Source organism: Gadus morhua, chromosome 11, assembly GCF_902167405.1.
Source record: "Gadus morhua chromosome 11, gadMor3.0, whole genome shotgun sequence".
Lineage (NCBI taxonomy): Eukaryota > Metazoa > Chordata > Actinopteri > Gadiformes > Gadidae > Gadus > Gadus morhua.
In genome coordinates, this window is record NC_044058.1 from 24,024,582 (window position 1) to 24,051,370 (window position 26,789).

General features: G+C 47.9%; 2 protein-coding genes across 3 annotated transcripts; one reads left to right on the top strand and one right to left on the bottom strand.

Annotated features, from left to right (window-relative positions):
- The first annotated feature begins 877 nt into the window (after positions 1-877).
- tmem79b (transmembrane protein 79b) lies at positions 878-5,248 on the top strand. 2 transcript variants are annotated; one of them, XM_030371015.1, is made up of 5 exons: positions 878-1,025; positions 1,501-1,899; positions 3,320-3,514; positions 3,636-3,855; positions 4,489-5,248. In XM_030371015.1, the coding sequence occupies exons 2-5, from the start codon at positions 1,542-1,544 to the stop codon at positions 4,685-4,687; spliced, it is 972 nt and encodes a 323-aa protein (XP_030226875.1). In that variant the 5' UTR covers positions 878-1,025; positions 1,501-1,541; the 3' UTR covers positions 4,688-5,248. The 2 variants fall into 2 exon arrangements, with proteins under 2 accessions (XP_030226875.1, XP_030226876.1); XM_030371016.1 differs by having other exon boundaries at positions 885-1,025; positions 1,524-1,899.
- LOC115554338 (GON-4-like protein) lies at positions 5,198-26,478 on the bottom strand. The gene is made up of 29 exons (XM_030371022.1): positions 25,941-26,478; positions 25,486-25,612; positions 25,143-25,279; positions 24,825-24,899; positions 24,521-24,571; positions 24,323-24,364; positions 22,960-23,061; positions 22,780-22,878; positions 20,505-20,645; positions 20,150-20,429; positions 18,979-19,080; positions 18,153-18,193; positions 17,912-17,985; positions 17,165-17,462; positions 16,887-16,973; positions 16,212-16,425; positions 14,799-14,949; positions 14,551-14,701; positions 13,946-14,062; positions 11,245-12,480; positions 10,324-10,567; positions 9,298-9,446; positions 8,538-8,738; positions 7,953-8,096; positions 7,391-7,699; positions 6,418-6,889; positions 5,861-6,116; positions 5,669-5,771; positions 5,198-5,500 (listed from the first exon to the last, which is right to left on the bottom strand). Exons 1-29 carry the CDS (start codon positions 25,956-25,958, stop codon positions 5,378-5,380), a joined length of 5,544 nt encoding a protein of 1,847 aa, XP_030226882.1. The 5' UTR covers positions 25,959-26,478; the 3' UTR covers positions 5,198-5,377.
- Positions 26,479-26,789: the final 311 nt, after the last annotated feature.

The window sequence follows — 26,789 nt, forward strand, 5'->3', positions numbered from 1 at the left end:
ATAGTCCGAGACCAGTTCTAGTGGAGGTCTCTCTGGAAGTGGCTCAGCCTGGCACTGACTGGCACAAACTATCTCTCTGTCACTGTCACACACACACACACACACACACACACACACACACACACACACACACACACACACACACACACACACACACACACACACACACACACACACACACACACACACACACACACAAGAGCGGCGCTGGGACACTTGACTGCAGCTGACGGAGGAACACAAAGACGCCAGTGTCAGGGAGATGAAGATGTGTTTTGTTTGTATATTCCTGAATCATTCAGCTCCACCCGTTTATTGGAACCATGAGGTCATTTCTACACATCCCCTCTTTATATATACACTCATGTATGTATGTGAGAATGTACAGCATGTACTGTATGTATGTATGTATGTATATAATATACAAAAATTATACATATATATATATATATATGCATATAAATAGACATATATGCATACATATGCATATATATATATATGCATATATATATATGCATATATATGTATGCATATATATATATATATATATATATATGCATATATATATATATATATATATATATATATATATATATATATATACATGCGTGCATACATATAACTGACAGACGGCCTATACAGTACTGTCAAATCAAGTTAAATATAGGCCTGTACAAAGAGAGGGAACTGGATTTTGCTCTATAGCACTGAACGTATACTATTGGTATTATTTTAACGACGTAGAATTGCACGGAGTAAACAAATTTGTATACAGAGCTGATCGGCCAGGTAAGTCAAATCGAAGACATGGTGGATAATATAAATATAAAATATTGACCCTCCGTCGTTGTATTTGGTTCTGAATTGGTGCGCTACGCCTTTAAGAAAAACACCGCTGGTGCTTCACCTGAAACCTCCAGAGCACACCTACTGAAACCAGCAGGTCGGCACGGAACAAAACACAGCTTTAAACAGAGAAACAGACGACGACCAAGTCACCACTTAAGCTACAGCGTTATAAGCAAGTAAGAATGTTGGTGTTTTACCATCTCTCTATTTGAGCCTTTTAGTCATCCTTGGGTGAATACATAGTTTTGATAAATACGTCACAACCTATAAGTTGAAAGGTGATGGCTTTTTCCAAACGAGTTCCTGTAATATTCCTGTAGCCGGTTGAGAAGTGATTTCATTGTTTTTTAAAACAGTCACTTCTAAATATATATATATATCCTTGATAAACTCAACATAATGACAATAACCTACCTGTTAGGGTTGGTTTGCAACTTTTTTTGTTTATTGCGTCAGAGATCCAGGAAATACGAAGCTTGGTCCCCAAATAAATAAATAAACAACTTACACGCTCAATTAATACTTACCACGAAAGTAGTTACATATTTCATTGTCTCATTATCAACTTCAGGGCATTTGTTGGAGCCAGATTCGCTCACATATTAAAAGCGCATATGAAATGTAATCGAACATTTTTGTGCATCAAAACAGAAGTGTCATCTATCCACTACCAGAGGGCGCCACAACTATAAATGAATGCGATGGAGGAAGAGGAGATGGTGAGTTCGGCCAGACTGGAGCCCAGTACTCTACAGTGGACAGATAAAGATGCTCAAATGATGAAGAGGCGGAGCCCAGACAGCTCATCCCTTAATGGAGGACAAAGTCAAACGGAGAGCGAACTGGCGCTGGGGAGGAAGATTGAGGAACACGAGAGAGAGGAAGCAGCTCAGCTGCTCAGTCCCGAGGTGACAGTTCTTCGCTGCACTCCCATGGGCAGCAAAGACTTCTGGGATACAGACACGGAAAAAGTCCCCTTTCTGGGAACTCATGTCCCCCCAGCTGAAGACTTCTACCCCGACTGGTATCCTGAGCAGCAGCCCTCAAAATGTAAGGTCCTCTCCCTCTCTGTAATGTGGGTCTGTCTCTAGGCCTCTTTCTCTCTACTGGAGGGTCTCTCTCTCTACTGTAGGGTCCATCTCGAGGCCTCTCTCTACTGTAGGGTCTCTCTCTCTACTGTAGGGTCTCTCTCTCTCTACTGTAGGGTCTCTCTCTCTACTGTAGGGTCTCTCTCTCTACTCTAGACTCCATCTTGAGGCCTCTCTCTACTGTAGGGTCTCTCTCTCTACTGTAGGGTCTCTCTCTCTACTCTAGACTCCATCTTGAGGCCTCTCTCTACTGTAGGGTCTCTCTTTCTACTGTAGGGTCTCTCTCTCTACTCTAGACTCCATCTTGAGGCCTCTCTCTACTGTAGGGTCTCTCTCTCTACTGTAGGGTCTCTCTCTCTACTCTAGACTCCATCTTGAGGCCTCTCTCTACTGTAGGGTCTCTCTCTCTACTGTAGGGTCTCTCTCTACTGTAGGGTCTCTCTCTCTACTCTAGGGTCCATCTCGAGGACTCTCTCTACTGTAGGGTCTCTCTCTCTACTGTCAGGACTCTCTACTCCAGGTTCCCCTTCCTCTAGACCTCTCCCTCTCTACGTTATAGCACCTGTCTCTCTCTACTGTAGGGTCTCTCTCTACTGTAGGGTCTCTCTCTACTCTAGACTCCATCTCGAGGCCTCTCTCTACTGTAGGGTCTCTCTCTCTACTGTAGGGTCTCTCTCTCTGCTCTAGACTCCATCTCGAGGCCTCTCTACTGTAGGGTCTCTCTCTCTACTGTCAGGACTGTACTCCAGGTTCCCCTTCCTCTAGACCTCTCCCTCTCTCTCTCTACGTTATAGCACCTGTCTCTCTCTACTGTAGGGGCTCTCTCTACTGTAGGGTCTCTCTCTCTACTGTAGGGTCCATCTCGAGGCCTCTCTCTACTGTAGGGTCTCTCTCTCTACTGTAGGGTCTCTCTCTCTACTGTAGGGTCTCTCTCTACTGTAGGGTCTCTCTCTACTCTAGACTCCATCTCGAGGCCTCTCTCTACTGTAGGGTCTCTCTCTCTACTGTAGGGTCTCTCTCTCTGCTCTAGACTCCATCTCGAGGCCTCTCTCTACTGTAGGGTCTCACTCTCTACTGTAGGGTCTCTCTCTCTACTGTCAGGACTCTACTCCAGGTTCCCCTTCCTCTAGACCTCTCCCTCTCTCTACGTTATAGCACCTGTCTCTCTCTACTGTAGGGGCTCTCTCTACTGTAGGGTCCATCTCGAGGCCTCTCTCTACCGTCAGGATTCTCTTCTCCAGGGTCCCCTTCCTCTAGACCTCTCTCTCGCCATGTTAGGTCCTGTCTCTCTCTGCTGTAGGGCTTCATGAAGAAACAATATACTTTCACAATTTCTGCAGCGTCAACAGCCACCATTTAACCTTAACCGTGACGGTTTCCAGGTGGCGGTTGCTGTGGAAACAGAGACGCTCTGAAGGCGGGCGTGTCGCTGTTCACGGCGGCCCTCCTATTCCCCTTCTTGGTGTGGGGGGGCTTTGTGTTCCTGCCCTTCGACGCGCCCATGCTGGAGAGCGCCCCCATGAGGCTGGTCTTCACGCTGCGCTGCTCCGTCTTCGCCACGGTGCCCATCATCCTCGGTATGAATCCGGTTTACCGCGCTCTAGAAACCAGTTTACTGTAGTCGATTACAATCAGAGCAAACCAGTTTAACTTCGGAAACACGGGTACCTCCTAACCCGGCGTGTTGACCTCCTGCAGGCTGGCTGGTCCTCGGAGCGAGTCGCCTGAGGACGGGCGACGTAAGGGAAGACGGAGGCTGTGAGGAGAGCCCGCTGGTCAGGGTCCACCGCCGCTTCCTGGCCGACTCGGCGTCCCTCTTCCTGCTGTACATGGTGCAGCTGGTCGTCATGGCGATGTACCTCTCCCAGGAGCAGCTGAAGCTGGTGCCGCTGCTGACCATAGTGTTTGCTTTGGGGAGGTAAGGTGTAGCCCCGAATACAAGACGTATTAAAGGCTCTGGAACGATGAGCTCTAGACTGAATACACGATTAATTAAAGGCTCTGGAACGATGAGCTCTAGCACGAATAAAAGACAGATTAAAGGCTCTAGAATGATGAGCTCTAGCACGAATAAAAGACAGATTAAAGGCTCTAGAATGATGAGCTCTAGCACGAATAAAAGACAGATTAAAGGCTCTAGGGTGATGAGCTCTAGACCAAATACAAGATAGATTAAAGGCTCTGGTATGATCAGCTCTAGACTGAATACAAGATAGATTAAGGATTCTGGGACTGCAAACTCTAGCCAGAATAGAAGGCAGATGAATGGGTCTTCCAGGGAGTCAACACTGTTGGGAGTTGGATTCCCACTAGTAAGTTTGGCGTTTGAGTCTATGAACACTGTTGGTTCCTCCCCCAGGTTAGATGTTCGACTATCAATAGGATAAATATTGCTTAATGAATACTACTTGTTCCTCCCCCAGGTTAGATGTTGGTCCATCAATAGGATGAATAGTACTTAATGAATACTACTTGTTCCTCCCCCAGGTTAGATGTTGGTCCATCAATAGGATGAATAGTACTTAATGAATACTACTCGTCCCTCTCCTAGGTTGGTGTACTGGATAGCGGCCTCACTGGGCAGCAGTGTTCGGGGGTTTGGCTTTGGTCTGTCCTTCCTACCCAGCCTCACCATGTTGGTAGCAAACCTCTACTTCATCTTCACAATGGAGGCTGCAGGGTCCCTCTTCGCCCAAGAGGTGGAGACCCACCAGGACCCACCCCCGACTAAACAGAGGTTCTGGGGATAGGGTTCGACCCGAACCTGTTGGAAAGCTGCCTATTGGGGCCTATTTACATTACAAAGGACAAAACCTTTGACAGACACATCGAGACTCAAACTGGTAATGGTGGAGCTTCTGTAGAGAATCTTTCAAAGGTTTTTGTTTACCGTGACAGTTCCGGGGCCTTATTAATATATATTTTAACTTTTATTATATTTTAGATAGTTTAACAGACAGTTATGTTTGAAGAAATCCATTTTTTATATTCATAGGAACTTCCTATATTCATAGGAAAAAATAAATAAATACATGAGAACACGTCATTGCCCATGTCTAATCTAAGAGCAGGTAAATCTTGTTCATCGGAGGACTGAAATCCACCTGGGCTCGCTATTGTTCTTTAGGCCTTCATGGCCTTTATACTCTGCCAACGGTGCGACCAGTGACGTCCCAAACCTTGATGATCCCTCCCAACCTGATGTTGGATCTGTTTGGTAGCTGCAGTTTACAAAGCTCTTATTAAACTGTCCAGACATGTTTTATAAATAAAGTATTTTAGTTTAATGTAAAAACATTTTACAAAATGAAGACATGATCGCATACCTTCTTCAATATGTACAAAAGCATCAGCAGTTTCATTTATATACAGAAAAATGACACATGTTTTATACACAGTAAAAACAAGCTACAATATATATACATCACTTATTCCTAGAGTCATTCCTGTCCCTCTCCCTCATTGGCTGCAGCCAGCTCAGAGGGAGGGACTTCCTCCTCTGAATCGGCTTGACGGGCAGCGGTACGAAACAGTTTCATCAAATCCCGGAACCTCCTTGATACCTGAAAAGAAATTCAGACTATTGACTCAATAAAACCAGGATGTTTACTTACATTCCTAGCGCTAGTTGGAGCTAACCCTGGACAAACCTAGAGTTCTCCCGCAGATTGTTTACTGAAAACAAATGAGATGATAGCGATAGATGATATATTAATGGAACAACCAATCACCTGGTTCGGAGTCTTGTTGCCGAGCAGATTAGAAATAGCTTGGAATGTGCTCTGATTGGCTCCGTCCTGCTGACAGGTGGTCAGAAGGACTCGGTCGGCCTCCCTGAAACACAAGTTTGACAGTGAGCTTCACCAGGCATGAGCCGACTGGGACCGACACGTTACAAGCCGCTGAAGAGGAGAAGGTTGTACCTGGTCCACAGGATCACCTTCTCCCCGCTCGCCGTGAGGGACATGTTCTTGGCCCCGACGGCGGTCTCGGGGGAGGGGCTTGGCCTGGCGTGAGGGGAGTCGTCAGCGCGGCCGCGTTCGCCATCACTGTGCTTATTCTCTCCCTCTTCCATCTCCTCTTCCTCTTCGTCAGCCATGGCTGCAGGGCCGACCTTAATGTAGTTCCACGATGACGCAGCTGGCCCCGTCAAAGGAGAATCAATTATAATCCTTATCTCTTTTCATTGGAAAGGGAATCATGGTGATGGATTATCTTTAAGGTGAGATAAGTTCAGTTTGTAATTATTAACGAGAATAACCGTTGCAATCATTCCCCGGGTTATCAAAAACGAAGTAAGCTGAACCAATAAGGCACGAATGCACATGGCATTCCTTATACATTTTTGGTCTCTAAAACACACTCTTGAATGTTTGTTCTAAAATAACCAATGTAACAGGTTTACACGTATGATGAGTTGGCCCCAAGTAAACAAACGATAGCTGTGAAAAGGCCCCCGGTTTAGAAAAAAGAAACCAACCTGGCCCAGAACTGCTGGCTTCACAGTCAACTGCCACTTCTCCTCCTTCCTTTTCTCCGATCTCATCTCCTCCCTCTTTCTCTGCCTCCTTCTCGACTCCCCCCTCCATGTCTCCTCCCTCTTTTTCTGCCTCCTCTTCATCTCCCCCCTCTTCGTCTCCTGCCCCCTCATCTCCCCCCTCATTGTCTCCCACCTCCTTGTCTCTTGCACTCTCGTCCTCCCCCTCTTCTTCTTCGTCTCCTAGAATCTTGTCTCCCCCCTGCTTGTCTCCTCCCTCCTTCACTGAAACCTTGTCTCCCCCGTCCTCCTCCTCGTCGTCTCCTCCAGTCTTGTCTCCTCCCTCCTTTTCTGAACCCTTGTCCCCCGCTTCCTTCTCTCGACCCCTTTCTCCCCCGTCGTCTCCTCCGTCCTTGTCTCCAGCAGGGAAAAGTGGCTCCAGGTTCTTCACGGTTTTAGAGACTCCGTCGGAGGTCTAGAAGAGAAGAAGGTAGTTCCCAGGTGTGAACCCCCCTGTGATACCTACATCCCCAGGCATTGATTCATATAGTTGTCACCGTGTGAATATAATCCCAAACACAATGACAGGTAGAGAATTACAGCACTTGATGAAGGCAAGATTAAAAAAAATAATTGGAGTATAATTCGTGAGAAAGGTCAGTGCCACCAGCCATCAGCCAGTGAGTGAACGGCTCTGTGAGAACGTTAGTGTTGGGTTGCGTACGTCTGCCTCTTTATCAGTTTATCCTAGCTTCTTTCTGAGCAATCAGGGCATCTGACATATTAATGACATTGGATGATTTAGTACAGTCAATCTGTTACATATTGTACCTTTAACAACAAGATACGTATATTTATTACTAGGGAGCCACTACAAATGAGCTACATGGTAGTTCAGTTAACTATAAAACACATTAGCCACATGGTTGTAGTTGGGTAGTTTCTGCGATTAGAGACCAAAAAGGTTTTCACAAACCTTGTAGCTGCTGCAGGAAACCATTTTCCTCCTGCGACGCCGGACAGCCATTGGAGGGATCTTCTGTCCATCTTCCTCGTCCTCGAGTTCTGGGAGAGTGACTTCTTCAAAGCCATCGTTGGCTCCCCCCCCGGATCCTGCACCAATGGCCTCGATGCCGTCTAAGGTACCGCCTCCTTCCTCTGGCCAATGAGCATCTTCGAACTGTCCTGGTCGAGCCAGCGGTGGGCGGAGCTCATCAAAAAACACCCAGAATTCACCTTGCAGGTGGGTGTGTCCCTTCAACAGGCTGGCCATCTGAGCTTTCAGCTGTGATACACATACATAGACACTTAGAATACAGACAAACACAAAAATAACAACACAATACAACTCAAAAATACCACGCAAGAATAAAAGACCAAGAGACTGATCATCTGAACACCAGCGGTGATAAAGTTACAATACGGCAAAGGCTTTGGTTAGTGTTTAACTCTTGGATACTGACTGGTTAGCTAGTCAGTTGGGTTAGCTACCTCATAGATACTGGCTGAGGTTTAGGGTTTGAGTTGGGGTTAGGTACCTCGTGGATACTGGTTTGGCTGAGGTCATCCCCTCCCTGTAGGGCCTTGATGATCTTCTGGTAATGAGACGGGTTCTCTCCAAAGCTGATCTCCAACTGCCTCAGGAAACGACGACTTCTCTGGAACGCCTGCTGCTCCTCAAACTGCAGAGTCAGGAGACGAGAGGAAGGGGAAAGCCAGAGAGTCAGCAGTGCTCTCATATAGGATAACATCCTTTTACAGCAGCATGCTAGCCTGGCTATTGCCAGACCAAGCTCCATCGTAGATTGCACGTTGGCCTGGGGAAGCTGCTGTCATTTTCTTCAGCGCAAGAGGCGTGATCAACGGGCCTAGTTCAAATGACTCTGTACGCGATTGGCTGCTTGCCGTCGGTTCCCCGTCGTCATTGTGTTAAGGGGGAAAAGCCAGGGGGAAAAGCCAGCTTGGTGATTGGCTCCCGCAAAAACGTATCTAAAATAGAAAGAAATGTGTTGCTCTTCTCCAGACCCTTCTGCGGGGCAAACTCAAATCGCCGGCAGAATGGGCTGGGGGTACCCAGTCTACTAACATTGCAATACCACAGTAGGAAAAGGTCCAGCCCTCACCAGGCCACACTCCAGAGCCTGCTCTGGCTGCAGGAAGGCAGCGAAGTCCCGGAGCAGCTCGGTGTTGTCCTGGAGGACCCGGCGCAGGCTCCGGTACAGCTGGACCATGGAGCCCTGCTCCTCCCCTGCCTCCTCAAACTCATAGAGCAGAGACAGGAAGTCCTCCATCCTCTTTGGAGAGCCACCCAGAGCCTCACGCACCTGGAGGAGGAGGAGGAGTGGAGAAGGAGAGGAGGAGGAGGAGGAGGAGGAGGAGGAGGCGGAGGCGGAGGAGGAGAGCGAGGAAGCGGAGAAGGAGGAGGAGGAGGAGGGGAGAAGGAGAGAGGAGGAGAGAGGAGAAGGAGAGAGGAGGAGAGAGAAGGAGAGGAAGGAGAGCAAGAAGATGATCAGGTAGGCCTGTGTTGTGATGGGTTCCTACTCTGATCAGGTGAGCCTGTGTTGTGATGGGTTCCTACTCTGATCAGGTGAGCCTGTGTTGTGATGGGTTCCTACAGGTGAGCCTGTGTTGTGATGGGTTCCTACTCTGATCAGGTGAGCCTGTGTTGTGATGGGTTCCTACTCTGATCAGGTGAGCCTGTGTTGTGATGGGTTCCTACTCTGATCAGGTGAGCCTGTGTTGTGATGGGTTCCTACTCTGATCAGGTGAGCCTGTGTTGTGATGGGTTCCTACAGGTGAGCCTGTGTTGTGATGGGTTCCTACAGGTGAGCCTGTGTTGTGATGGGTTCCTACAGGTGAGCCTGTGTAGTGATGGGTTCCTACCCTGGTCAGGTAGGCCTGGGCGAAGGCCGTGTCTTTGCTCTCTCTCTGCGGGTCGTTGTCCAGGAGGTGGTGGTCGTACAGCAGCAGCAGTTTGGCGGAGTCCTTGCTGTGCCGCTCCGGTCGACGGCGCTTTGGGGGACGGATTCGACCTGAGACCAGATCACAGATTAGAGATGTGTTCTGAGGTGAGATCTGAGATTACAGGTGAGATCTGAGAATGGCGAAGAGACCTGAGATTGGAGATCTGAGAATAGCGATGAGACCTGAGAATAGCTATGAGATCTGAGAATAGTGATAAGATCTGAGATGAGATCTTAAAATATGAATGAGATCTGAGATTAGAGATGAGATGAGATCTTAAAATATGAATGAGATCTGAGATTAGAGATGAGATCATTGACCTGAACTATACTTCTAGGTTCACATGTCTAACAAGGGTCAGGCCGATGAAAGAAGGACCCTCGGGGAGCGACTGTATAAACACACCAGATAGGGTTGCCACGGTATACGGTATTACCGGTGATGAGGCCAACACCGATTACTCGGTGTTGCACACCGATAAAACTGAGTTTTTTTTTTTAGTAATCATATATATCAAATAATAGTTTTAATATAATTTTAATCAAGAAAATAAAAATGTAATAATAATAATAGATATATAATAATAGATAGGCTACCTAATAAACCGTTGGAACACACAAGACCGGTAAACATAGGAACGCCGGTAAACAAACCCTGCGAAGACCAATCCCTATGAGAGCTCCCCACGCTACGGCCATCCGGAGGCGCACAGAGCTTTTGGCCGTTATATTATATATAAAATTATATTATACTATTATATATAGATCGTTATAAGACGCTGTCACCGAGAATTGGCACGCTGTCACCGAGTGTGAGAGGAGAGTTGACGGAGAAGATGGCGGTTGACCTAGTTTCAAAGTTTATACTCGGTAAAACCGGTGTTGGCACGAGTGTATTACTCGGTGTGAAAATGTCCACACGCGGCAACCCTGACACCAGACTCACCTCTCCCTCTCGCCAGCGTCTTTCCCGTTCCTCTGGGAAGTCCCTCTCCGCCCGGAGCCCCGCCCCCGGCCGCCTCGGAGCGCCGGTGTTCTCCGGCCTCCTCCTCCCCCTTGGCCAGCCCCTCCTCCTCCTCCTCAGAGATCTCCTCCTGGGAGTTCTGGGAGCCGGGGGAGTGGTCCTCCTCAGAGTCCTCTCCCCCCAGCCTCCTCTCCGAGGCCAGCCAGGTCAGCTGCTTCATGGTCTCCTGAGGAAGAAGAGGGGAGTTATAGCGACCTGCTGAAGGCTCCTGCCACGGTCAGTGATGACAGCATCCTCTGAGCTTTATAGCGTGGCCAAGCCAACTCTATAATGCCGCGTTTCCTCTGCAGGGTGCGGTACGGTTCGGTTCGCCTCAGTGCGGTAGGGAGGGGGCGGTATAGCCCAGCTCAGTTCCGAGGTTGCGTTTCCACCCCGGACAGTAACCTTTATGGTAGGCTGGATGTTGATCGCCGCAGCAGCTATGTAAACATCGTAAACATTGTACACATTGTCTTCCTCCCCAAGAATGCAGAGGAACGTCTCCACCTCCTTGTTCGCCCAAGCAAGCGTTTTACGCAACATGTTCATTGTAAAGAATAATACCTCGAGGCTACTGTTTGTTTGTTTTTATCCCCACGTCGCCCGGAAGTGACGATTCTGTCGACCAATCAACGGAGGGGGTGTGTAGCTCGAATTTTCCGGCACCCTTTCAGGCGTCTCAGTACCCCAACGGAGGAGTACTGAAGACGAGGGCAAAACGAGTACGGCTCAGTCCGGGTCACGCCCACTTTTGGTGGCGGAAACGCAATCCGTACCGCACCTTTGCGAACCGAACCGTACCGCACCCTGCAGTGGAAACGCGCCATAAAGCTCAGAAGACGCTAGTGAATTCACTTGCTTTACCTGCAGCTCTGGAACTGAGAGAATGGACTCCTCTGAAGACATCTCCTCTTCCTCGTCTTCATCCTGAGTCAGATCGTCAAAGTCATCTTCCTCCTCTCCCCTGCCCGGCCCGTCTTCCTCTCCGTCTTTGTCCCCGCCCTCGTCCCCCTCTCCTCCGCTCTGCCCGTCGTCCCCGCCTCCCGTTTCCTCCCTGTGTTCCTCCGCTCCTCCTCCTCCGTTCCCCTCTTCGCCCGCTCCTTCATGGCCCTCCTCTCCCCCTCCTGCGTGCCCCTCTTCCTGTCCCCCTCCCCCGCCGTCCTCCTCTCCCCCTCCTTCATTAGCCTCCTCCCCTCCTCCACCTCCTCCTCCATGTTCTTCCTCTCCCACGCCGTGTTCTTTCCCTGCTCCTTCAATATGCACCTCATCTCCTCCTCCCACTCCTCCCACTCCTCCCACTCCTCCTCCTCCCACTCCTCCCACTCCTCCCACTCCTCCCACTCCTCCTCCTCCCACTCCTCCCACTCCTCCACAGCCTGTGGATGTTGAGGCACAGTGCAGTGTGGCCCGGATGGGGAGGAGACCCCCTCCTTGAAGCACATTGGATACAGTGACAGTACGAGGCGCAATATGAGCTACAGAAGTGGCCGTGTCCTGTTGGACTACAGTACTGGGTCTTATGTCCTGTAGAGACGGGGTTGTGACTACAGTACTGGGTCTTATGTCCTGTAGAAAGGGGGCAGTGTCCTCTACAGTACTGGGTCTTATGTCCTGTAGAGACGGGGTTGTGACTACAGTACTGGGTCGTATGTCCTGTAGAGAGGGGGCAGTGTCCTCTACAGTACTGGGTCTTATGTCCTGTAGAGAGGGGGCAGTGTCCTCTACAGTACTGGGTCTTATGTCCTGTAGAGAGGGAGCGGTGTCCTCTACAGTACTGGGTCTTATGTCCTGTAGAGAGGGGGCCGTGTCCTCTACAGTACTGGGCCTTATGTCCGGTACGGAGGCTGTTGAAGCAGCCGAGCTTGGCTGCTGGCCGACTGATTGGCTGTTTGCCATGATGAGAGGTGGCAGGCGAGAGCTGCGAGCCAAAGAAAAGGGTCTTTTGGGTTTGAGGCGGCGGGGGGGAGAGTTGGGGTGCTGCTTGGTCACTGTGGGGGGGCGGGACGGATGCAGCCTCAGCTGGGTGTCCCTTGGCAGCCAGGAGGGGCAGGAAGCCTGGCCGGAGCTCAGCACGGCTTTCTGGATGACTGGCTGACTCTTCTGTGAGGGAGACAAGTAACACCGTACGGGTTACCCCCCATGTACAGCTGAAGCGATGACTGAAATTAAATGCTCAACAATCTAGAAGGCACAGTACTCACTATTTAAAAAATGATCTGATTTGTTTTACCCAACGGCTATTACAGGGTATCTGCAGGTTTCAGCAAGTCAAATTTAAGACTTTTTAAGACCTTTCTAATACCACCTTGAATGAAATTTAAGACCTAAAACACGCAATGGTGGGGGTTAGCAACAGAAGCAAGCCAACTTCGGAAAAGGACGTCTTCCAGCCAACTGTCCTTGAATTTAAACCTACCCATTGTCGCCGACTAGCTAGCAAGCACGCAGATAATTGTTGTATATGCAGCTAGCAAGAAAGGAGCCTCTCTACATGTCCTTCCTGAAAAGTCCCACGAGAAAAATAAAAATATATATAGTCCTCCCCCGACAAATTTAAGTCCTTGAGTTACAGTATTTAAGACCACCATTTGACATTTGTAACGAATTTAAATTTAGAAACATGAATTTAAGACTTTTTAAAAGGATGTTTAGGGTTTAACCACAGAAACATCAATAAAGGGAAAATCAATCATAGTTTTACCATGACTGATGAGGTAAGGGAAAGACAAAGTCAAATTTACACCAGATCATTTGTATGTCTCAAAATGATCTATACTATCTATCTAGATCTACTTCATTCATCGAATGTGTTGTGGCAGTGTGTGCCCTTGAGCCCTTGATTACCAGGCACATCCACCTTTCCCTTTATTCCAGCAATCGACATCCATCTCCATCTCAAGTCATAAAAAACCTACCAACTAAATCACCAACCAAGAGGCTGGCGCCAGAGTACAATAAACGGTCCCTCCAGAAAAACGCGATTATACGATCGCATAATTCAACGCATAATCAGCCAAAGTCTGCATATTCAAATTTTTTCAAATATGCCGCACTTTCACCGCATAAATTGCAGAATTCCGCGCAAAATACGCGAGGCTCCCATGATTTCATAATCCCCGCATTTCCGTTGCAAAGAAGTCACATATATCTTAGCAGAAAGTTGAAAAATGGTGCGTTTACTTCACACAAGAGCAGCCATTTCCCCCTGTTGCCATGGGAACGTTATGGAGTGACGGAATTACGCGACGTGAATGTCATCGAAAAGCTGCATTTTTCGCAAGTTCCCGCAATTTCATCGCATAAAAATGCATAAATATGCCGCATATTTCATCGCATTTTTTAAGAAAACGTGCCGCATGATCAAGGACTTTTGGTCACAACTATCACAAAAAAACGCTAAATTTTTCTGGAGGGACTAATAAACGTATATATTCCGTTGAGACACAAGACCAACATCACACATCCAGTCATCTCACATCGCGATCCCAACAAAGGTTTTTCCGAGGCGAATCACTTCCTTAGCTACAGGGCCGACCCGTGACCCGGGCGAACAGCGGAGGATTACCTTGAGCCACTCGGGCATGCAGGAGGTCTCCCGGTGCACCGGGGGGCGCTGCTCTCCGGGCTCAGTGGGGCTGCAGGCCGAGGGCATGGCCGGGAGCCCTCCGCCCTCACGGAACACCTGACAGGAAGACACCAGAGTCACGGGGTCTGGACGCTCTGCAAGGTCAAGGTTAGGGGGCCCTTCTGTGGGTCATTTCTAGACTACCTAATGAATGTGTATTGTGGCGATGTGTATCATACCATAGAGGCATACGTAGGCAACCACTGAGGTCAGCCAAGGGGACTCGATAATTAATTCTCTTTTTATTCATACAAAACCTTTTTCCTTTTTTGTCAATCCAAACAAAAGGAGTATCTGTAATAGATTTAAAAAATAATCTTTCTACATGTGGGCCTATCTATATAAATATCTACAGACACCAATGTATGTATGTATGTATGTATGTATGTATGTATGTATGTATGTATGTATGTATGTGTGTGTGTGTGTGTGTGTGTGTGTGTGTGTGTGTGTGTGTGTGTGTGTGTGTGTGTGTGTGTGTGTGTGTGTGTGTGTGTGTGTGTGTGTGTGTGTGTGTGTGTGTGTGTGTGTGTTAGACAACAGACCTTGATTGGGTTGTTGGCCGGGGACTTGGCGCCGCTCATCTCCCAGACTCTCCTGCGCAGCTTCCAGGGTTTCTTCAGCACCAGGTAGGAGCTGAGCATCTGATGGAGGTCCAGCGTCCCGGAGAAGTTCCTCAGCCCCAGGGCTATCAGGCTGTGGGCATCCACATCACACATGTTAACCACCCACCACAGGACCGGTTCCTTTATGTGGAGTACACCTGTGGTGCGTCCGTGTGCCTGGTGTTTACCAGTCCTCGGCGGGGGTGTACAGGGTCCTGGTTCGGGGGGAGTGGAGCTGGGGGTCCATGCTGCAGATGGGGAGCAGCTCTGGGTGGAGGAACAGCCTCCTGGTGGCCATCAGCCAGGCCATGTCTGCTGGGATGTAGGGGTACACGTGACCTGCACACACACACACACACACACACACACACACACACACACACACACACACACACACACACACACACACACACACACACACACACACACACACACACACACACACACACACACACACACACACACACACACACACACCACTCATTTTACTTGGCTGTTTGGTTGTTGTTTAGGCACCAAGTTACTCAAAGCTGAGTTTTGGGGTGTCAGCCGAACAATGAAAAGCTTTGTCAAACAGGTCAAAATGAGTGAGTAACCCTCACCCTAACATAGACTGGAGTTAACCTAGTAGGATTGCGACTAAAGGTTAAACTATTGGAACTGGGGTTAACCTAGCCAGACTGATACTAATGCCGCTTTTCCACCGCACATGTAGCTCGACTCGACACGACACGACTCGACACGACTCGACACGGTAGCAGCGCGGGTCCTTTTCCACCGCAAATAGTACCTCCGGGACGTGGGCGGGGTCGGCTGCGCGAAAGGGCCGTGACGTATTTTTGTATGCGACGCAAACAACACCTACGTAACCCACACATGGACAGAACCCACATAACAACAATGGAGAACATCGATGCGATGGTATTCGTGTTCGTATTATTAGCTGGCATGTTGAAGAAGTGGAATATGTTGGCTGCGGCGCTGCTATGGCTGTTACCAGCATGGTTGCCATGTCGCTCTCGTGACTTCGTCACACTCTCTGGCCAATCAGTGGCCGGCCGTCTGCCGACGTCACCTTTTAGCATCGGCTCAGCCGCTTGGAACCTAGAGCGAGGCGGTACTAGAAAAAGCAGCCACTTCAGGTACCAGATACCATGTTTTCGCGGTGGAAACGCAAAAAAGGCGAGCTGAGTCGAGTCGTGTCGAGTCGTGTCGAGCTGGTACCATGCAGTGGAAAAGCGGCATAAGGTTAACCGAGTAGGACTGAGAATAAGGTTAACTAGGAGGATTGAGACTAGGGTTAACCTAGTAGGACCGAGACTAGGATGAACCGTGCAGTGTTAGGGTTAACCTGGTAGGACTGAGCCTAGGATGAACCTAGTTGGGTTAGGGTTAACCTGGTAGGACTGAGACTAGGATGAACCTAGTTGGGTTAGGGTTAACCTGGTAGGACTGAGACTAGGAAGAACCATGCAGGGTTAGGGTTAACCTGGTAGGACTGAGACTAGGGTGAACCTAGTTGGGTTAGGGTTAACCTGGTAGGACTGAGACTAGGATGAACCTAGTTGGGTTAGGGTTAACCTGGTAGGTTCCAGACTCACTGTTGATGCTAGAGCTCATTTCGGGGAGCCAGCGTCCGGCTGTAGGGGCCGACGGCCGCGGGCTGACGGGGGTCTTCTCCTTCTCCTTCTCCTCCACCTCCTGGAGCAGCAGCAGCGCCTCCTCCAGGTTGGACGCTCTGAAGCTGCTCCTGCGGCCCGTGGCCTCAGCGCGGCCCGTGGCCTCAGCGCGGCCGGAGAACTGCTGCAGCTCCTCCTGCAGGAGCAAGGAGCCCGTCGTCATGAGTGACCCGCTGTCGGAGTGGGGACCCGGGGGTCGTCATGGTAACTGACCCGCTGTTGTCATGGTCACTGACCAGGTGGTTTGGCGTCGTTATGGTTGCTGACCAGGTGCTGTCATGGCTACTGACCATATGTTGTCATGGTTACTGGTCGAGTGGTTTGGTGTTATGGTTACTGACCAAGTGGTTTGGTGTGGTTATGGTTGCTGACCAGGTGTCGTCATGGTTACTGACCAGGTGTCGTCATGGGTACTGACCAGGTGTTGTCATGGGTACTGACCAAGTGGTTTGGTGTCGTCATGGGTACTGACCAGGTGTTGTCATGGTTACTGACCAAGTGGTGTGGTGTTGTTACGGTTGCTGGCCTGTTGTTGGTGTTGTTTCTGGATAATGACCGGGTGTTGTCACGGTAAATGAACAGGCCATGGTTACTCACCAGGTATGTTTTGGTGATGGAGCTCTCATTGTGAAGAGCTTTAACACATCGGCTCAGGAGGTGGACCTGAGTCAGCAGCTGCACATGCTGATGAACAGGAAACAGGAAACAGAACCGTCTCACACTGGAGCCCAGCATCACTGGGCCGTTACTCGTCAAGATCAAATGTGTGCAGCAAGGTTTAGGTTTAGTGGCGGCGGAGCATCCTGTCAGCTTTAGGATTCGACTGGGTAACGCTGCCGTGATAGTCAACGGCAGCCAACATGAGATGAGCTCACCTGCTGGACCTGCTGCTGCAGATGGCCTTTCTGGACGTGGTTCAAGAAGCGCGCGGGGCGGAGTTGAGGCTGCAGCACCAGCAGTGGTGGGGCGGTGGGGGTGGCATTGCAGCGGCCCACGGTGGGGGTACCAGGGTTGCGGGCCGTGTTGGGGGTGCCAGGGTTGCGGGTCACAGTGGGGGTACCCGGGCAGCGGCTGGACGTGACCTGCACGGCCCTCCGCTGCTGCTGGGCGTCAAACTGCTCTCTCACAGCCCGGCGGCACTCTGTTAGCATGTTGGCTAGTGGCGCCTCAAACCTAGGAGAAAACAGTACAGAGAAGTGCACTCTGTTAGCATGTTGGCTAGTGGCGCCACAAAACAAGGAAAACCATACAGAGAAATGCACTCTGTTATCATATCCACATAAGACTCTGGCAGTACATGGTGGGGTCTGCAGAAGACTATAATGGTGTTTCAGGATGTCCCCTCTGAGCTAAATCTTCCTTGTTGGTGCTTTGTTCGCGAAGAAGAATAGTAGAGGGATATTTTACTGTTCCTCCCAACCCAAGCAGATACAGCACTTCTCTGCTGCTCTGTCCCATCGGGAGGACTGCGTTTGTTTCCATGTGCAGGTCGCGTGTGTGTGTGTGTGTGTGTGTGTGTGTGTGTGTGTGTGTGTGTGTGTGTGTGTGTGTGTGTGTGTGTGTGTGTGTGTGTGTGTGTGTGTGTGTGTGTGTGTGTGTGTGTGTGTGTGTGTGTGTACTACCGTAGCGCCTGCGGGACATTGAATTTAGCCACCGTCTGTGACGGGGCTTCCTCCACAACCAGCTCTTCTTTGAACTGAGGGAGCAGAGCCGTGATTAGTTGACATACAGCCTTATAAAGGGGTTTCTATTGATACATACAGCATATAAAACGGTTTCTATTGGTTTACAGACAGCCTTGTACACTGGTTATAGTATAGGAGGTTGGCCTAGTTAAGAGGTTGGCTTAGTTAAAAGTCTTACCGTGTCAAACAGCTCCTCCAGAAGCTCATTCACCTCCTTTTCTGGAAAGAAGATCGAAGTGTCAACACACTCGCCACGCTTCAGCGGACCACTTTAAATCTCTTGAGCCCAGTATAAAAAGCTTCAATTCTCTTTATATAGTAGTAGTACAAAGGTACTTCGAGTAGTCATAGTGAGCTAGTATTATTCCTATTGAGGGTTTGGTAGTATGAGTATTATGGAGGGAATAGAAGTATTGTAGCGTAGTAGTAAAGAGGTACATCTAGTAGTAGCATTAGCCCTATTGAGGTTTTGGTAGCATGAATCTTATGGAGGGAGTAGTAGTATTGTAGCGTAGTATTACAGAGGTACTTCTAGTAGTATTGAGGGTGTGGTAGTATTATGGAGGGAGTAGTAGTACTGTAGCGTAGTATTACAGAGGTACTTCTAGTAGTATTGAGGGTGTGGTAGTATTATGGAGGGAGTAGTAGTATTGTAGCGTAGTATTACAGAGGTACTTCTAGTAGTATTGAGGGTGTGGTAGTATTATGGAGGGAGTAGTAGTATTGTAGCGTAGTATTACAGAGGTACTTCTAGTAGTACTGAGGGTGTGGTAGTATTATGGAGGGAGTAGTAGTATTGTAGCGTAGCATTACAGAGGTACTTCTAGTAGTATTGAGGGTGTGGTAGTGTTATGGAGGGAGTAGTGTGTTGTAGCGTAGTATTACAGAGGTGCTTCTAGTAGTATTGAGGGTGTGGTAGTATTATGGAGGGAGTAGTGTATTGTAGCGTAGTATTACAGAGGTACTTCTAGTATTATGGAGGGAGTAGTAGTATTGTAGCTTACTGGTGATTCGAACAGCACGGTCCGTCCTGTAGTCCTCCTGGTCCGGCTCACGCAAGTCCGCCAAGAAGTTGTACTCTGGGTCATCTTCATCGTCTGCCTCTTCTGAGAGGAAGAGGAGGAGCACACAGTGAATTAATTCAAACTGAGCATATTCATGCAATGATACAGCTCACCTAGAAGATATTATATAAGGCTACCGCTACGCTACAATCCATTCAAACCACGCTACAATTACAATTGTAATTAGGGCATTTAGCAGACGCTTTTATCCAAAGCGACTTAAATCGGTTAATACACACATTGACACACCGACGGCAGAGTCAACCATGCAAGGCGACAGCCAGCTCGTCAGGAGCAGTTAGGGTTAAGTTTCTTGCTCAGTGCACCCTCGACACTCAGCTAGGAGGAGCTGGGGATCGAACTAGCTGCAGCAACCTTTCGGTTACAAGACAACTGCTCTACCCCCTGAGCTAAGCCGACCCCACGCTACTGCTCGAAGCCGGAGATATCGTGGTGCCGATAAATAAAGAAGTCATTCATGCCAACCATGCTACTGCTAAACTAGGATCTATTCAAACCATGCTGCTGCCATCCTACCACCCCTAGCCCCAACCCCCTGACAAAGAACAGGAGGAAACTGTAGAGAAGCGCCCTCTGTTAGCATGTGAACTAGCGGCGCCACAAAACTAGGAAAACAATACAGAGAGTTGCCCTGTTAACATTTCCAATTTATAGCACATAAGACTCTGGCAGTACATGGTGAGGTCTGCAGAAGAATATAATGGTGTTACAGGATGTTCCCTCTGAGCTAAATCTTCCTTGTTGGCGCTTTGTTAAAGAAGAAGAATAGTAGAGGGATATTTTGCTGTTCCTCCCAACCCAAGCAGATACAGCACTTCTCTGCTGCTCTGTCCCATCGGGAGGAGTGTGTGTGTGTGTGTGTGTGTGTGTGTGTGTGTGTGTGTGTGTGTGTGTGTGTGTGTGTGTGTGTGTGTGTGTGTGTGTGTGTGTGTGTGTGTGTGTGTGTGTGTGTGTTTCCTCCACTACCAGCTCCTCGTTGTACTGCCACCCTACCACCCTTAGCCCCCACCCCCTTACACCTAGCCCCTAACCTCACACCCCCACCCCCTAACTTCTAACCCTCTCCAGCTCAAGCCTAAAGAAAACCCACCTTCATTGTCGGAGGCCATCAGGCCCTGGAGCCAGTGGCTCCAGTGTCGGTCCTCCTTGTAGAGAGGCGGGCCAGGGGTGTACATGTCAGGGGTGATGTCCGGAGCCAGTAGCTCCGCCTCCAGCTGACCCAAAGGGACGTCTCGGAGGGGGCGCTTGGAGCGGGTGCGGAACGCCACGAGCCCGATGGCATCGTCATCGCCGCCGGCCCCGCCGGCACCGGCCCCGCCGGCACCATCTCCATCCCCTTCGTCACCTTCCTCCACCTCTTCGTTCAGAGACTGCAAGGGGCGGACAGGCTTAGGGGAAGATAACGCGTGACCGGCCAACCACAGCGCTCAAAGGTTGCTACCTACTTGGTAAGAGTGGCAGGAAGTGTTCAACGCCAGCTCCTCTTCAACGGCGTCCAGTCGCTCCAGGAAGGAACAGTCTGGGATGTGGAGCTGGGAACCGCAGGAGCCGGCAGACAGCCTTGGGTGTTTGGAGCACCTGGACACCTGGAATGCATTGGTACGAGTTACAAAGGGACGCTTGTGATTAGTGGTGCAACGGTTCACAGGTTTCCCGTGATCCGTACGGATCAACCATCACGGTTCGGGACGCGAGTGATCCGCGGATCGGCTGATAAAAAAAAAAAAAGTTGTGCGCTCACGTGATGATCAGCGCATGTTTAGAGGACAATTCCGGTATTAACAACATCATCAAGTATCGTAGCGAAATACAGTTTCTGTTGTGTTTTATTTGGCGTTCCGAAAATCCCATTGAAACGTAAACCGGAACCGGACGTGTTCAGGTTTGGTTGTAGTCTTTTCGCTCGGTTCGCCGTATCAACAGTAGGGCTAGTACCGAGCGAAAAAGACTACAACCAACCCCTCTTGCAATGAGCCTCCCAGCCGAAATCAATGGATTTACAAAATGCCAAATAAAACACGACAGAAACTGTATTTCGCTACCATGCTTGATGAAACAAAAGAAGATAAGGATGTCTGCATTGCCTTGGGAGAATGTAGTCTCTAAACTCTCCCCAGGCAATGCAGACATCCTGAATTTAAAGTTGTAAATCCCGGGTTAGGGATTATTTACTATCCATGTTAAAAAGAAGAAGGAATAATGCCTCAGATTATTTTTTTTTAAAATATTGACCATGCTTAAAGGAAGCAGGATTATTACCTAATTTTTCACTTTATTTTGTTTCTACACAGTTGAAGATTTTATTTAAAGTCACATTTGTCTTGTTATCTTTATTGTTGTTGTTGATCCAAAAATTATCCGACCCGTGACTCAAAAACCGTGACCCGATCCGAACCGTGAGCTTTGTGATCCGTTGCACCCCTACTTGTGATACATCACTGGTTAGTAACAGACAACTGTTATGCATTAGTACTAGTTACAAAGAGACACTGGTGACACATCACTGGTTAGCAACAGACAACTGTCATGCATTAGTACGAGTTACAAAGAGACACTGGTGACACATTACTGGTTAGTAACAGACAACTGTTATGCATTAGTACTAGTTACAAAGAGACACTTGTGACACATCACTGGTTAGTAGCAGACAACTGTTATGCATTAGTACTAGTTACAAAGAGACACTGGTGACACATTACTGGTTAGTAACAGACAACTGTTATGCATTAGTACTAGTTACAAAGAGACACTGGTGACACATCACTGGTTAGTAACAGACAACTGTTATGTATTTGTACTAATTACAAAAAGGGACACAATTAATAAAGTACTAGTTACAGACCCTAACCCTATACACACACCATCAAATAGGCTTTGTTTTCCTCATAGTTTTCTAAAGCTAAATGTCTGGTAAAGGGGCTATGCACATAAAAAAACAACGTATTCTATGGAAAAATGCATTGTGGGTGAAATAAAGGTTTATTTCTACATTCTTTTCAATTCATTAACATGGCGTCGGGACTCAAGAAACCATTTTTACCACCGAAAACAATCTCATAAAAGGAGATCATGAAGATTATTCGCACACGTGATATTTTATTGTCTTACAATACCCAGATGACCCCTATGAACCCGTCGGTTACGCACGTGCTACAACTTTACTATGCTGCAATAGTTTGGACCAAGCCATCATTCATTCACAGTTTTTGCAACATAGACAAACCATTCAATGTACGTTTGATTCTGCCAATCGACTTTGAGCGGATTAGAGGCACGTCAGTGGGCGTCACAAGCTCTTCTGATGTAGCTCTGGCTTCAGTCATAACTTTGGCCAAAATCTCACTACCTTTGTTCTAACAAAATAACATTGCATAGCTACAGTTCTGTGTTGTTCACTGAGTAGCATTTTTCACACGCACATTTTTTTACCTGCAGTATAAGTTGTTACCAACAGCTTGCCAACTACTACACATTTTTTTAAAATGTTTTTTGGACATTTAAAGAATGGTTGTAACTACTACTACTAAAACAATTATAGCACATTTGAAGCTTAAAAGGGTTTATATATATATATATTTAAGACATTTAGCATAAATAGTCTTTTTCCAAAGCAACTTTCAACCATTCAAACAACGACGGTGTCAGACCAGACACTTTCTCTGATTGGCTAGCTCTCCCTAGAAGCCTACCTGTGATTGGCTAGCGGCCCTAGAAGCCTACCTGTGATTGGCCCACGGCCCTCTCGGTGGTCTCCTGCTGCCGTGGAGTTCGACTCACTCGGGGTGAAGACCCCATGCTGTCTGCATCACTCAGAAATGTCTGACACACAAAGACGCACATTAGAAGTCTGAACTACCGCAACAGATGATCAAAGACGCGTCGTGTTTTAAAGCAGCTCACCTCCTCCGCCGTCTCCTCCTCTTCCTCGTCTTCATCCGGACAATACTCCTCGTCTGAGGAGTCCTCCTCATCTTCGAGGATGATGTCCACAAACTGAGGAGGCTGAAGGGCGGGACAGATAACATCATGGAGGTGGTCCTAACCACGTTATTAAGAGTCATCAAGGTATACATTGAGAATCAGGAAATAATCGTCAGGAATCGTCCATTGCAATCTCAATTAATTTCAGTCTATGAGGGTGCACTCACACTAGGCCATCTGGCCGTGGCCATTTTTACACCTAACCGTGAAACTGTGGCCTGGCCACGTTAGGCTCGTGTACATACGTCATCACGTCGCAACACGTCATCACCAAGCGTCCGCTGCATGGACCATAATAAAGTCTGCGCCAATCAGAGTTTTAACAACAATGGACAACAACACAGAGAACACAGTTCGCACTTTGTTGAGTCTGTTGCTTGTTTGGATACATGTTTACCGTTTAATGGGAAAGAAGGCTCGTCGCCTTTACTATGTCCATGGTCGTCGCATGGACTGTACGTCATCCAGCTCAGGTTACGAAGCCATGCGTGTGCCGGCTCATTAGCATCTGTACCGTGGCGGCCCGTACCGGAGCAGCACACCTCTCCCAAGTGGCCAAGTTGGCCTGGCCTGGCCAGACTGGCCACACTCACACTGGCAGATTTGAGCGCGGTTAGGTGTCAAAACGGCCACGGCCACGGCCAGCTGGCCTAGTGTGAGAGCACCCTTAACATTATATAACACATACACACAGGGTTAATGGTTGGTACTGATACTGTACACCACCCATTAGGTGGTGTCTATACTATACTTAGTCATATATATTAAAAAAAAAAGAGTTATTTCACATGGCCAAGCCAGGCCACTCACAATACGGTACCATTAACTATTGACGGCATTTCAGACTATGTGGAAGTATAAACTACACAAAAGCGCGTATTCAGACCACACCCCTACAATCCAAGATAGAGTCAATCCCGAATTAGAGATGTATGTTAATTTACTTTTTTGAATTTTCCTTACAAGATATTCGGTAGGCGTGTGGTGGATACATCCCTCTGATATGTGATACGTTATGGTTATGATTTTGGATCATGTTGTTCCCTCTGAGCTAAATCTTCCTTGTTGGTGCTTTGTTGGAGAAGAAGAATAGTAGAGGGATATTTTGCTGTTCCTCCCAACCCAAGCAGATACAGCACTTCTCTGCTGCTCTGTCCCATCGGGAGGACTGTGCGTGTGCGTGTGTCCGTGTGTGTGTGTGTGTGTGTGTGTGCGCGCACTACCGTAGTGCCTGCGGGAAATTGAATTTAGCCACCGTCCATTATAGAGAACATCAACACACCTTGTCTCTCTTTCCTGGTGAACTCTTCCAGTTTGGGGCTGACTGAGAGAAAAAAAGAGAAAGTGAGAAAGTTAGGTTAAATGTATTGTGCAGTGTAATGTATAATGTACAGTGTAATACATCATGTATGATATATAATGCACAGCAAGTACAGAATAATACATAGTGTAAGAAAGCATGTATTGTGCAACTCTTTACCTCTCCCTGTGCCACCACAAGTTTTAGACGCGAACGGGTCATCTTAGGTTCCTGTCAGAAAGGCCAGGAATTTCATCACCATGATTCAATCACATCTGGAATGAACTAAACATTCACATTTGATTGAAAATACTCAGGATTCCAATTTTAAATCTGGATACTATATCGTATTTTGATAAAGAGTGTACAAAGTCAATACATTTAGAGCAGGGGAGGAATTAGGTCTATATTATGCATCAAGTCATGATTACATAGAAGATGATTATATATTAGATCTGCTCAGACGAATAAAGAGCTGACTCACAAACAGGGGGAGGTCCTGGGTGTCCTGAATGGCAGCCTTCATCATGGCTACTACATGTTCATTGGTCACCACCTCCTGTGCAGAAAACATGTCAGCTCTTCTCATTAAAACACTCACTAAATACCCTGACACCCTTATCATCACACTCTAACAGAGACCCCCTCATACCCCTTAAAGGGAACCCCCCAAAACGGTTACCCCAAGATCCTAACCCTAAAACCTTAAAGGACAACACGGGTATGTGTGATTGAACCTGGGGCTGTTTATATAGTGGTGACGAGTAAGTGCTGTTTTCTAACCTTGTACAAGTAAACTTACATGGAGGATGGCGCGGACATTGCAGGAGGTCAGGTTATGCCGTTTGGATTTCCTCTCCAGGTCGATGTCCAGTTGGATGAATTCATGGTCGCTGCATTCGCTGTCATCACAACAGCTCAGAGGCACACTCAGCGCAACTGGACACACAAAATAGACCAGGTGTAGGGAACTGTACTCCAAGATGACACACTGTCCTAGTCCTGACCTAGATCTTATCGGTGTCCAGCCTAAATCCAGTCTAGTCCTACACTTTACTAATGCATTATTATCAACCTTTTACTCAGTTATCCTATTCGTGTTAATGATAAACAGGGCATTCCAGGTATTCTTTCGTCGCCCTTACCAGAGTCATCTTCACTTAGGTCTGCGTCGTCAAAGCCGACAGAGACACATTGCATTCCATCCTTCTTCAATACTTTGGACACAACAGGACATGCGTCTCCTGCATCCAGGGCATGTTTTCTAGGATTCTGTTAATAACAGAGGCAGTAAGATTAATTAGTACGCACGAGCGCGCGTACACACACACACACACACACACACACACACACACACACACACACACACACACACACACACACACACACACACACACACACACACACACACACACACACACACACACACACACACAAATCTTTTAAATGTGTTGACAAAAGCCACCAGATACATATCAATATAATAGAGGGGAATTCGCTAATGAGACGACCGTTTTATAGCGCTTAACCTTAAACAAAATAACAATATTGGAAGATCAAACGAAGAAACACACCATAGCAATAAGTAACAATAACTTACCCATGCTCTGATAGCCATTGAACCAGTTTGAATAAACAGCGGCAGGCATGGGCAGCGCTAGCTAGCCTACTAGCTAAGCAGAATCAACCGTGGCTGTATTAAGGAATATATAGCAGGCATGAATATCGCTAACTCAAGAAATGCATTAATAATATTAAAATAACAAACAGTAGGAGTAGAAGGCTAGTTCTAGCGAACCAGCTAGCCAAACATCTTCTTCTTCTTCTTATTCCTGCTAAAAGGAAATGCGGCAGAGCGCCACCACTTGTCCTGGCGTGTGGATGTAGAACTTATAGTATAGCGACATATCGATCAGCACGATGAATACATAATCAACAGACATTATCCAGAGTCATAACATCTACCTTACATGTATCAATTTTACGAGAATTGTTATCTCGGAAAATGCATGCATATTGTCACATGAAGTCTGGTAAACTCATCATTGAACCGCGTTACCTTGGACTCCTGGTGCACTGAGCAAAATACATGCATACACACGCGCGCGCGCGCACACGCACGCACGCACACACACACACACACACACACACACACACACACACACACACACACACACACACACACACACACACACACACACACACACACACACACAGACACACACACGCACAGACAATGTATTCCTTTGTGTGTTTTACAAGTTTTTTACAAGCACCTCTTCAAAGAAAAAGAGCATTCCTTTATTACCGTAATAAAGCCTATTTCCCAACCACCACCCCTTCCTTTCCCAGGATATTGAAACTTGTTTGTACATCTTTCGGTGATTTTCTCCATTTTATCTTTTGAAATTCAAGGCCATCCTTTCTGGTCAGCTGTGTGTGCGTGCGT